The sequence below is a fragment of the Cicer arietinum genome, chromosome 2 (assembly GCF_000331145.2).
Source record: "Cicer arietinum cultivar CDC Frontier isolate Library 1 chromosome 2, Cicar.CDCFrontier_v2.0, whole genome shotgun sequence".
NCBI lineage: Eukaryota > Viridiplantae > Streptophyta > Magnoliopsida > Fabales > Fabaceae > Cicer > Cicer arietinum.
The window spans coordinates 40,942,106-40,954,456 of NC_021161.2; the positions used below are offsets into that span (position 1 = coordinate 40,942,106).

A 12,351-nucleotide genomic window follows, 5' to 3' on the forward strand; every position below is an offset into this window, starting at 1 on the left:
GTAAAGAAAAGAGAGACAACCACTCTAGAGTTTCATAACATAGAATGAACCAAACTTAATTAATAGAGTTACAATGAATATATATACAAGAGAATATAAATATCCAAAATACATTTACTACTAATATATAATAACATTATCTAATAGTTATTAGTATATTATAATTATTCTCATTTTTATTTAAAAAACATTAAAAAAATTAAATTTAACTAATTGATTAGAGATTATTACTTACATTTTTTTTTTATTTTGAACTTTTGTGTTTGATTTAAATTTTAAAAACAATGAACAAAATCCTCTTTATGTTGATATTGCTCTCCTCCATTTCGAAAGCATGTTTTTGAACTAAATACAAAATATAATCTGTAAAAAATATTATTCGTTTTCTTAATTATTTCAATCAATCAAATCTCTAGTTACTTCTTTTTCCTTTTCATTAAATCTCTCTCTTTTCTCTCCTCGTGGAACCACACTGACTAAAAACTATATGAGGAAAAAATAAATTAACATTCATGAAACTGGAGATATTCCCACATAACTTACCACATGAACCCCCCCTAAAAATACCACATACTTACGGTGCACGATCTCAATTTGAATTTTGCTTGCATGTCTTTATTTAATTGTACTAATTGGAACCAATAACACTAACATAGTTTTGCAATTTCCATTCAGACTAAGTAGGCATAAAGTTTAGAATAAAGTACAACCGAATTCTCTCTTGTAGAATATTCAGCAACCTTAAAAACACAATGGCAGCTGCATATATTTAGAGTTAAATATATTTAAAATTTAAAATAAGACATCATTATAATATTATAATTTTTATTTTTATTTAAAATATATTTAGGATTTATTCTTTATTTTAAGATTTAATATATTTTAAAATTATAATTTATCTTTATATATAAAGTGAATAAAAAGTTAGAATATTAAATTAAAAAATAATAAAATTTATACAAAATATATTTCATATAATTTTGCTTTTGCAAGAAGAAAAAGAAGGGTTTGTTATTAGATTATCCTTTTTTTTTTTTAATACCAATCTACCCCACTTTGAAATTAATATACCAATCTGCCCTACTTTTTTGCCCCAGATGCAAGTCGCATCCTGGGGCTGCGACCTCTTGAAAGACAAAAATTTCAACTGCAACACATGGTCGCATCCTGGGTATGCGACCTCCTATTTTATCCACCAAAAATTCAAAAAAAAAAAAAAAAAACTTCCCAAGTGGGAGGTCGCATCCCCAGGATGCGACCATGTGTTGCAGTTGAAATTTTTGCCTTTCAAGAGGTCGCAGCCCGGTCGCAGCCCCAGGATGCGACTTGCATCTGGGGCAAAAAAGTAGGGCAGATTGGTATATTAATTTCAAAGTAGGGTAGATTGATATTAAAAAAAAAAAAAGGGATAATCTAATAAAAAAACCGAAAAAGAACCATCACTATCACTTCACTATTGCATATGTTTATTTTGATTGCTTGACTTACTTTTTTTGAATCCATGTTACCGCCTACTTTACTTGACTCCACCTACAACTTATGCTTCCCACTTTTTCTAGTTGAGACTTCAAGCAATAAAAAATTGTTTTTAATCATTAAGATCTCCTGAAATTTGTATTGCCTTTTCAAGTTTCATCTCTTGAGGTTATGTTTGGTAAATATTAAATAATAGTTTATAGTTTATAGTTAATAGTTGAAGTTGTTAAAATAATTGGAATATTTAGTAAAATTAATGGCTCAATAAAATTAAAAATATAAAATAATAATAATAATAATAAAATATATTTATAGTTTAAATTTGTAATTGAATTTATTTATTAATAAGATAATTAAGTTATTTTAAATTATTTCCTTTAAAATATTAATTATTTTCAAATTGATTTTATTTATAAACAATTTAAAATTATAATAAATAAATTATTTATTAATCTGATATTTTTTTATTTCTTTAGCTAGTTTATTTATTTAAAAGAATATTATTTAATTAAATTTTAAAAATTATTTATACTATTTACTAGTTTATTTATTTTAAATTATAATAAATAATTTATAAAATGAAAAAAAAAAAATTTTAGTTATTATTGAATATGCAGCCATGTGTTAAACTATAATTGCAGAAGATAAGAAAAATAGAACTCAAGGAAATTACTCCTAGAATAGTACTGTCCAAATCATAATTGTATTCTAGAAGTTTTGATTATAGACGAGGTAGCCTTATAAATAGAGAGCCGAAATATGGAAGTTTCATCCATACTTAAAATCTTGCTAATAGAATGGAATCACATAATGCTTCCAATTTGCTTAAAGCTCAAAGCCACATATGGAATCATATGTGCAATTTCATAAATTCCATGTCTCTTAAATGTGTAGTTGATTTAGGCATACCAGATATCATACACAATTATGAAAAACCTATGCCACTCTCAGTACTTATTTCTTCACTACCAATCCACCCTTCAAAAATCCCCTGCATATATCGGTTGATGCGAATCATGACTCATTTAGGCTTTTTCTCGAAAGATAATGTTACCGAGAATGAGCTAGAAATCGAGTATATGTTAACCGATGAATCTATATTATTGCTTAAGGATCACCCTATGAGTGTGACTCCTTTTTTGCAAGTGGTACTTGATCCAATTGTGGCAAACCCTTGGCATAATTTGTCTACTTGGTTAAAAAATGATGACCCTACAACATTTGAAACGACCCATGGGATGTTGATATGGGATTATGCAGCGCGTGAGCCCAAATTTAACAATTTGTTCAATGATGCAATGGCAAGTGATGCTCGGTTGGTGACAAGTGTTGTGATTGAGAAGTGCAAAGGAGTGTTCAATGGATTGGAGTCATTGGTTGATGTTGGAGGAGGCACAGGGACCATGGCAAAGGCCCTTGCTAAAACATTCCCAATGATGGAATGTAATGTATTTGATCTTCCACATGTTGTTGATGGCTTGCAAGGAAGTGATAATCTAAACTATGTTGGTGGAGACATGTTTAAGAATATTCCTCCAGCTGATGCCATTTTGTTGAAGGTAAAATGCTATACCTCAATTCATATAGTACTTTCTCTCATTCTGAATGTAAATAAAACTAATTATAAACAAAACTTAACTAATTATATCATATTTAATATTTAATGCTATTATTTTAAAAATTCTCTTTAGTTAATTTAGATTTTATTCTCATGGTACAAGTTTTAATTTTGGACAATAATTTAGAAAATGCAGTTACTTTATTTTTATTATTTTGTGAAAATTAAATAAAATTCACTACTTTTCTTAAAGAATGTGAAATAGTTTTTTTTTTCTTTCTTATATATGAAACCAAATGGAGTATGAATTTGTTTTTTGTGGTGACTACATACTCTTACTCTTAAGCTTCTTGATTTGCATGTTTCAATCAAAAGTGCTAAGTCTATTTCTACTCTATCTTAATTGTTGTATGTCGTTCTTTGTGTTGTTCTATGTTAGATTCCCAAAGACCAATTATGGACTATAGAGAGGTTGAGAGAAATTGTTGGATGATTGATATTTGATTTGTGAAGATCAAAGTAATTGAAACTCTTTTATCTTCTTTTGGGCAACCAAAAAACAACTGACACACACATATGTGCGTGTTTAAAAAACATGTACTGATAAGCATTTTTGTTTATTGAAGTGTTTTAAAACTTGCCAAGTTCTACTTCTTCTATTTGTGCAACAATCTACTTATACCCTTATACTACTATTCATTTCATTTTAATGATTCTGATCCTTGTGACTTTAAATGGCAATGCAGTGGATATTGCATGATTGGAATGACGATGAATGTGTGAAGATATTAAAGAATTGTAAGGATGCAATAGCAAAGAAAGGTAAAAAAGGGAAGGTGATTATCATAGACATGGTGATGGAGAAAGAGAAGGGAAACAATGAAACCCTTGGAACACAACTCTTCTTTGATATGCTCATGATGGTGTTGGCCACAGGAAAAGAGAGAACTAAGAAAGAATGGGTTAATTTAATTTCCTCTTCCGGTTTCAGTGATTACAAGATAACTCCAGTTTTAGGCCTAAGATCTGTTATTGAGATCTATCCATAGTAAAATCTAGTGAAGTATCATAGCTATTACAAGATAACTCCAGTTTTGGGTCTAAGATCCGCCATCAAGATCTATCTATAGTAAAATCTAGTGAAGTGCCATAGCTAAAAATTGAATAAGAATAATCATTCATATATGTGATTATAGTTTATATTTAATATGTAAAAGTAGTAATGGAGATTTTAAAGTAATCATTATAGTTGCGCTGTGATCTTGATACTAAGAAGCATGCGCTCAAATGGGGCTGATCCGCCCTCAATTTGCAGTTGCAAAAGTATCAAAAATCTTGATATCACAACTCAAAGTAAAATTAGAAACATTTTTCTAAAACCATTGTAATAAAGTCTTGTGGACTCTTCATTATATGTGTTTGTTGGTAAAATCATGTACCGAATAATTACCCAGAATCATGTTTAATTGTTATTTATTTCTATTATCTATTCAGTATCTCGTTATTTAAGTGCATCTACGGTGAAATAAAATTGATATTCTCCTTCGTGGATATATGGGGTAATATGTCGACCCAACACAAGTATTTAATGTACTATTGAAATACATCAAACTTTTATTCTATGTTATATTTGAAGATAGGATAGAGAATAATATGATAATGGAAGTGGACAAGAATATGATATGATATAACACGACAAACTTTTATTTTATGTTATGTTTGATGTACATCAGATGACAAATTAAATAACATTACATTATCATGGTGTGCTCGTTAGGAAAAATTGGGGTATTTCTTTCATTTAAGGAAATGCATTGTTCATCCTTTAATAATAGTTTCAATATTTAAGCATGTCTATTTGTTCAGCATATATCATCAAGTTGACCATGATCAGATGAGTTAAACATGACAAGTACCTTCATAACTGAACACATGTACTATGCATCTGATGTCGGTTTCGCCCTGAAATTTTCCTTCCATGTCCTCCAAGCCTCTCTAACTTCCTCAAGTTGAGCATCTGGAATGCTTGAATACTTATCCAATTTCTCAACCCAATTAGCCCAAGGAGACTTTGATGAGTCTAGGAACTTTGACAATTCAGGCAACATAACAGATGAATAGAATTCGTCGACGGATTTTAGAATTTGTTCTGATTCAACCATGGACACCATTTCAGGCCTTGTGCAGTTTCCAGAACTTGATCTGAAGGTGTTTCCTCTCAAAATCAAGACTTCTGGTGGGGCAATGGGGAGGACGATACGAGAAAACTTGACGAGTGACAATGAAAGGATGTCCCTTGGGATTAACTTGCGCTTTACAGCCACGGCAGTTCCAACCATCTTCCGTATCTGATGAGTGATTCGGTAAGTGTGCATTCAACTCATAGAACTAAGGAATGTTTCAATTGTCTCAATTGTACAGAAAGCACCCAAAAAACAGCCACTTACTGGAATATATAATGAGCAAATGAATGGTTTAGGGACCTAATGTCAAACATGTCACCAACACACTAATTATCAGTTCTAAATTGGGGTCCGCAATTGTGGCTACAACGTACAAGTTTTAGAGATCGCTACAACGGCATTGTAACCACAATTGCAGCCGCATCAGCTGCAATATTAAGGCTTGCAGCATAATGCGGCCACAATTTAGATGCATGCTAATAATGATGGAAGAAGCATGCTGGCATGAATGCAAGAAAGTTATGAAGAAGCATTACTCAGATTCCCAGAACCAAGAGACAAACCATATTTGCATTAAGTAAGCCATATCAGTCCAATTTTTCATTATGATAAAACATTATTTGATGGTTATGGACATAAGTGTAATATTAACAGGAGATAAAATTAAACTCTCTGAGAATTAAATTAAAGTAACACTTACTTGATGTAACATAAACGAATCCCCCCATACATTGATCTCAACAAAATTATATCCAAGTAGTGTCTCCAACTTCCCGCAAGAACAACATAAAATCTTTCTGAAATGAGAAGCATTTAATCTATCTGCGTCATCCGGTTCATGCAACCATCTTGCACGAATTCCTAAACTAGAGTTTTGACCATTCAAACTATCGAATTCACTAGACTCTTGTGGCTTGTGGCTCTGTTCCCCATCGCTCAAAGAATCATCAGCATCACTTTCCTCACTCTCTGAATCACAAGCCGATATCAAACTAGATGATTCTGTTCTGTTTGACATGCCACCATTTCCTGGTGATTTTCTCGCATGGTTTTTTTTCCTGTATATAGACCGAACAGTATAATTATGGAAAGGATGATCTCCCTACATCAAAAATATCAACAGAAACAAAAGTAAATAAATGCATAATTCTAAATATCTTATGCATGCATGATTCTCTTACTTATTAACAATACATAAATAATCAGTTAATCACCAATCACAATTATGTTTATCTCACTTAAGAGAAAAATAAAGGGATACATATCAGCTTGATTATGGTGACAAATGAAATATCACTTAAATATTTTATTTAACTAGACAACAAAGCAATATGTAATTAACAGAAATTTAAAGAAATATGTACCATCATCTACCAAAACATGAAATTGAAAGAAAAAAAAAAAACAGAGCTGATTCATTATTTAGAAGGAAGATACATACTAAATCAGCAAATAAATTTAAAGAGACAGAAAGCAAAAATTCCAATACGGAGCATGTTTACAAATTCTAGGCTTAGAACATGTAAACAGAATAGCTCATTTCAAAAAAAGCCACTTATGTCCTATTGTAAACAGTTAGGAGAGATTGATATCATAACTATAACTAAATTAAATTTGTCAAGTATAGCAGAAATAGATAATAATTCAACAACATCAACAATAGAAAATACAAATGAAAAAAAAAATATACCTCAAAAACACCAAGTATACTGTTGAACTCGGAAATGTGAAAATCTATTTCATCCTCACTAAAATGACTCTGTATTCCTATTATATCAGCAGGGAGGAGGTAAGAATATTTCCGCAGATTGCACTCTCTTCTAGGATCAAATCTTCTAAAATAAGCCAAAACTATGCAGTTAGAAATATGAGTGATAAGTCATTAATTAAAAATCAAGGAACACTACTCATGTTATTTTTTGGGTCAATGAACACTATTAATTTAGGAGTCACTTGAAAAATCACAAGTCATCTCATGATCAATAATCCAAATACAAAAGGGTATTTATATGCATGTTTTTGTGCGTGTAGTTCCATGGATCTGTTTATCCTCACAGAGAAAAAAGGCTTTAGTATCTATCAAAATCCATGTAAGACATCTTGAGTCTTCACATTTTCAATGTATACACAACACGTACAGTCACACTCAAACTCACTAAATACAAATTATGAGATGAAAATAAAACACTTGTTTAATTTAGAGCACATGCATGTATTGCCACTAGATAATTAAGGTGTGATAACAGAAATTGTTATCGAATAAAATCAAACATCAAACATTTTATACAATCAACAAGAGACTAATAGTCTTACTTGGTTGAAGGCAATATACTAAAAACTCTGATACTATTAGGAAGATAAGAATTGATGTGGTTTGCAAGTTCAATGCCATAATCATCTCCTTTCCATGCATTCTCAGGGATTTCCATCTTAAAGGATATCATTGTTGCCAGAGAGTGAACCTATCACATAACCATCAAAAAAGAAGAAAGAAATCACAACTGCAAAATACAGAATAACAACAAATTAATGTAACAAATAGAGAGGATAATAAGAAGGTTTACTCCTTTATCGGTCCTGCTACTCCGGCCCCAATTAATCTTATCAAGATCTCCAAAATTACTATCACGGATGCCACCGACCTTGAAGATAGCAGTTTCAAGTTCTTTCTCGATAGCTACATCATGTCAAAATTCAAATGCTTTAGCAACTCTCCATTTACAAGTCAAACCAGCTAGGCTGTTTTAATTGCTGGCCAATGGTCAGAGTTCACATTAAACTTTGTTCATGTATGAAGAAGAAAAAAAAAAGAACAGAATAAACTCAAATACTTCCTCCGTCCCAAAATATTGGCAAAAATAGGTAAAAAAAAGTGGATGTATCTGGCCAAATTTTGGATCAGATACATCAACTTTCTTTGACTTATTTTTGTTTATATTTTGAGATGAGGGAGTAACAAACAGATTAAAATTTTACTTAGGTGAATCCAAATTTTAAACATACAATTCGTTAGCCCAAAAAGTACACATACAAATATTCAAGGGTATAAGGTACAAGAAAGATATAGATTTTCAATATTTGAAAAAATTTAAACACATTTACTAATTAAAACTCAAACTAGTGACTTTCTACCATTATCAAATAGATAGTCTATACGACAATATAAATGGCTTTAAAAAACTTATATATATATATATATATATGACAATATCTGCAGTACTAAAGAATGTCCCGGTACTATCAAAATTTAACCAATAATGGATTTAGTTTATCGCTAACTCATCTATCTCAGCATTCATATATTATATATTAAAAATTGATTAAATCAATAGTACAGGTTAATGACAGCAGTGCTCGTCGTTTCACTAGTAAGGAAAAAGGGTCTTACTGGATAACTTGTGTTCATTCCGTTGCATTTGCAAACCTATAAATAAATTAAGAAACACAAATTAGCATAAAATTTCAACAACAAAAAAAGAAAGCAAAAGAGAAAGAGAAGACCTCTAAAATCAGTTCCAACATAACCAACTCTCATAACGACTTTTTTCTTGAGAAAAGGTTCCCATTTGTTGGGGGAGAGAGAAGGAAGAGAAGAGAAGCATCTGAAGAATGTTTTTGGAGGAAGAAGAAGAAGAAGAAATGGAGTGTTAGGGTTTCGAATTGGGGAGAGTTGGAATGGCAGAGAAGTGAAGTGCATTGCTGGAAGTAAACAAACTTTGTTTTCTCACAGAAAAGAAGATGATGGAAATGAAACTAAATAAGGTGAAGTTAAAGGGCCTTGCATTGCATTGACATTTAAAAAACTATTTTTTTTATATTTAATTTATATTTACTGTTAATAATAGTATGAATCGCAATCATTAGATTAATAATTTGTTTATGGTGTAAAAAATTTACAAGAAAATTAAAATAAAAAAAATTGAATAAAAGATTATGTGAATTTTAGAAAACTATGTAAAAATGTAATGACATTTAAGATTTTAAAGAATTTTGTAATTTAAATGTTATATTATTATTAAATTCTAAGTCGGATGATTTAGTTTTCTTTAAAAGTCATTACAAAATAAAATTTATTTGAATTATAATCAAAATTTTTATTAAATATATATATATATATACTAAAAAAGGATATAATTAATAATATAATGTGAATAGTATGTTTATATTAATTTTTTAAGAATACTATAATTATACCAAGTAAAATCTCAATAGAAAATAAATTAAATAAATAATTATTTTAAAGTAAAATCGAAGATAATTTTATTAAGTAACAAAAAAACAAATTATTACATAAAGGAGTAGTATAATTACAAAATATTATCTTAAAAATCAAAATGTTATTATCACTAATTACTATTATTATATAATTGTATATAATAATAGTATGTATTTTTCTTTTAAAGTACTAGTTTAGGAACTGAAAAATAATAGGCGATCAAAACTAATTAAAAAGAAATACTAAGTGAGAGAAATTAAAAATAACTGTTAGTATAAAATAAACAATAAAATAAGACAAAATGGGAAATGAGCAATTTAAATTTTCTAATTAGAGAATTGAAAATGTAAAAGCATTAACATTGTTACTTTTGCTTAAACGTACATTTAAAGGAAGATTATTTTTAATAGACGAAAGAATACATCTATCAAATATATAGTCAACCATATTTTACTTTACAAAAGTATGTTCAGTGATGTGAATAAAAAATCAAATATGCTCTTAGTGTCCTATAGAACAATCAAATTAAGAACACAATCGAAGTAATTTATATTTGAGTTAAAAGCCACTTTCGTTCTTAGTTAATGGTGTATTTCATTTCAGGTGGATGAAGGGGAAGGAGTGAGGTAATATTTTAAATTTCATATGTTTAGTTCAACTTTTAAGAGGAGATAGGTGGGAATAAATTCAATATAACTAAAATTTATTTAAATTTTTTTTTTTTTGAATTAAACATAAAATCATTCTCATCTTCTTCCCTTTTTTCCTCTTCCGTTGAACTAAATAAATTGTAAGTGTGTGAAACACTTTAACTATAATCCCTAAATGTAACAAGATTATAAAATTATCATTAAGTGTGTCTTTTGTTGATAATATTGTGGATCAAATTGACTAATGAAAGACACCTTTAAAGACTAAATTAATTAACAAAAGATATATCTAAAAAATAAAATTGATATTTTATTTCCTCATTTTTGGAACAAATCGTACAAAAAAAATATTTATCACTTATCAATTAATTAAAAAATATGAAGTCAATTGCTAAAAAGAATATTATAATTTATTATTAATATGTTTTTTAAAATTCGTCAATAATAATAATAATAATAATAATAATAATAATAATAATAATAATAATAATAATAATAATGTAAGAAAAGTTATAATAAACCATTATAATTTAATTTACATATTAAACACGGAACAAATAACTATATCTAATCCAAAAAGTGAAAAGTATATCTTTCAAATACGAGATAAGAAAATAATTATACTTCACATTAGTTTCAGTTCCTATAGAAGAATTCAATAGTTTTACTAAATTCTAATAAAATATTATGTAATAACAAATTTCTAAATATTTGAACTATATATTATCTACTTAATATAATAATAAATGTCGCATTCGCATATCAATTAAAGAGAGCAATATACATTTAATTATTATTATGTTTTATTAGATAAAAGTGAATAAAAATGTAATATAGTAATTATAATTTATTGTATAAATTATATTTGAAACATGTTTGTCATTTATCAAATAACTAAAAATTAAGTAGTCTTTTACGGGTTAATTAATTAAAAAAGAAATATGTATTTAGTTATTGATGATTCTGTTGAATACACTACGCCAAAAATGACATTTAACAGCGCCCCTTTTACACCGCTTGCTAAACACAAGCGCTGTTGTAAATATATTTTAAAAATAACGGAGCCTTTTACAGCGCTTTTGTTGACAAGCGTTGTAAAACAAGCGCTGTTGTAGGTCATATAACGTTTGCGCATAACGTTATAAGGCTTTTACAGCGCTTGTCAAAAAAGCGCTGTAAAATGAAGCGCTTTCGCGTATCAGTTACAGCGTTTTTTTCACAAGCGATGTAAACACATGCGTTTTCAAATATTTGAACTACCTAATACAACGCTTTTTTCACAAGCGCTGTAAAATACATGCGCTTTCATTGAATTTAACTACCTATTACAGCGCTTTTTTCACAAGTGTTGTAAACTACATCTTTCAAATAATTATATACGTTGGAAACCCTCATATCCTCTACATCTTTCAAATAATTATATACGTTGGGAACCCTAATATCCTCTATGTACTGTGCGACCATCTACGTTGTCTCAGGTATTTTTTACACATGATCTGTTATGTTTTGTTATATATATATTAAATCTACTAAAAATTGTTATATATATATATATATTCTTCTACACATGATCTGTACCACATGATCTGTTCTGTTTTGAAATTGTTAGTTGATATTGGTTTCTTTTTGAAACTTGTTGATATGTTTTGAAAGCTTATTATTTTTGTTACTGCATTTATATAGGTGGTATAATATGGATAGGAAATGGATTTCAGCCAATCGATTGTCAAAAGAGTATGAAATTGGAGTGAAGGAGTTTGTTGAGTTTGCAGTGAAGAATGCAAAAGATCCAAATAGAGTAGTTTGTCCTTGTTTAAAATGTTGTTTTGGAAAACGTGTTAGAGAAGATGAATTAGAAGGACATCTAGTATGTAATGGAATTGATCAAAGCTACACATGTTGGATAAGACATGGTGAGAAAAAAAAAGGAAACATTAATTTTGAGAATAGTTCTACATATGCTTCAACTGATTTCGATACAGATACATATGAGCCGGACCGAGTTGATGAGATTGCAAAAGCAGTTGAAGAAGATCTTCGAGATTGTCCTAAAATGTTTGAAAGTTTGTTGAGTGATGCAGAGAAAGAATTATATAATGGTTGTACTAAATTCACAAGACTGTCAGCGATATTAAAGTTGTACAACTTAAAAGCGAGTAATGGATGGTCTGATAAAAGCTTTACGGAATTATTAACACTCATAAAAGATATGTTGCCAGATGATAATGAACTTCCCAGTCGGACCTACGAGGCTAAACGGATTTTGTG

The 12,351-nt window shown here is 29.1% G+C and overlaps 2 protein-coding genes across 2 annotated transcripts; one reads left to right on the forward strand and one right to left on the reverse strand.

Annotated features, from left to right (window-relative positions):
- Positions 1–2,205: 2,205 nt before the first annotated feature.
- Positions 2,206–4,523, forward strand: LOC101507026 (probable O-methyltransferase 3). The gene is made up of 2 exons (XM_004490630.4): positions 2,206–3,035; positions 3,781–4,523. Exons 1-2 carry the CDS (start codon positions 2,274–2,276, stop codon positions 4,081–4,083), a joined length of 1,065 nt encoding a protein of 354 aa, XP_004490687.1. The 5' UTR covers positions 2,206–2,273; the 3' UTR covers positions 4,084–4,523.
- A 189-nt stretch (positions 4,524–4,712) lies between these two features.
- Positions 4,713–8,971, reverse strand: LOC101507349 (putative tRNA pseudouridine synthase). The gene is made up of 7 exons (XM_004490631.4): positions 8,719–8,971; positions 8,606–8,641; positions 7,782–7,894; positions 7,531–7,679; positions 6,908–7,052; positions 5,918–6,319; positions 4,713–5,382 (listed from the first exon to the last, which is right to left on the reverse strand). The coding sequence occupies exons 1-7, from the start codon at positions 8,912–8,914 to the stop codon at positions 4,972–4,974; spliced, it is 1,452 nt and encodes a 483-aa protein (XP_004490688.1). The 5' UTR covers positions 8,915–8,971; the 3' UTR covers positions 4,713–4,971.
- Between the last annotated feature and the right edge of the window lie 3,380 nt (positions 8,972–12,351).

Excerpts from the sequence above, each read along its gene's own strand:
- LOC101507026 (XM_004490630.4), top strand. The coding sequence starts at position 2,274 with ATGGAATCACATAATGCTTCCAATTTGCTTAAAGCTCAAAGCCACATA. Across the intron at positions 3,036-3,780 it reads CTGATGCCATTTTGTTGAAG|TGGATATTGCATGATTGGAA; the intron begins GTAAAATGCTAT and ends ATGGCAATGCAG.
- LOC101507349 (XM_004490631.4), bottom strand. The coding sequence starts at position 8,914 with ATGCACTTCACTTCTCTGCCATTCCAACTCTCCCCAATTCGAAACCCT. Across the intron at positions 7,895-8,605 it reads GAATGAACACAAGTTATCCA|CTATCGAGAAAGAACTTGAA; the intron begins GTAAGACCCTTT and ends GACATGATGTAG. Across the intron at positions 5,383-5,917 it reads ATTCGTTTATGTTACATCAA|ATACGGAAGATGGTTGGAAC; the intron begins GTAAGTGTTACT and ends ATCACTCATCAG.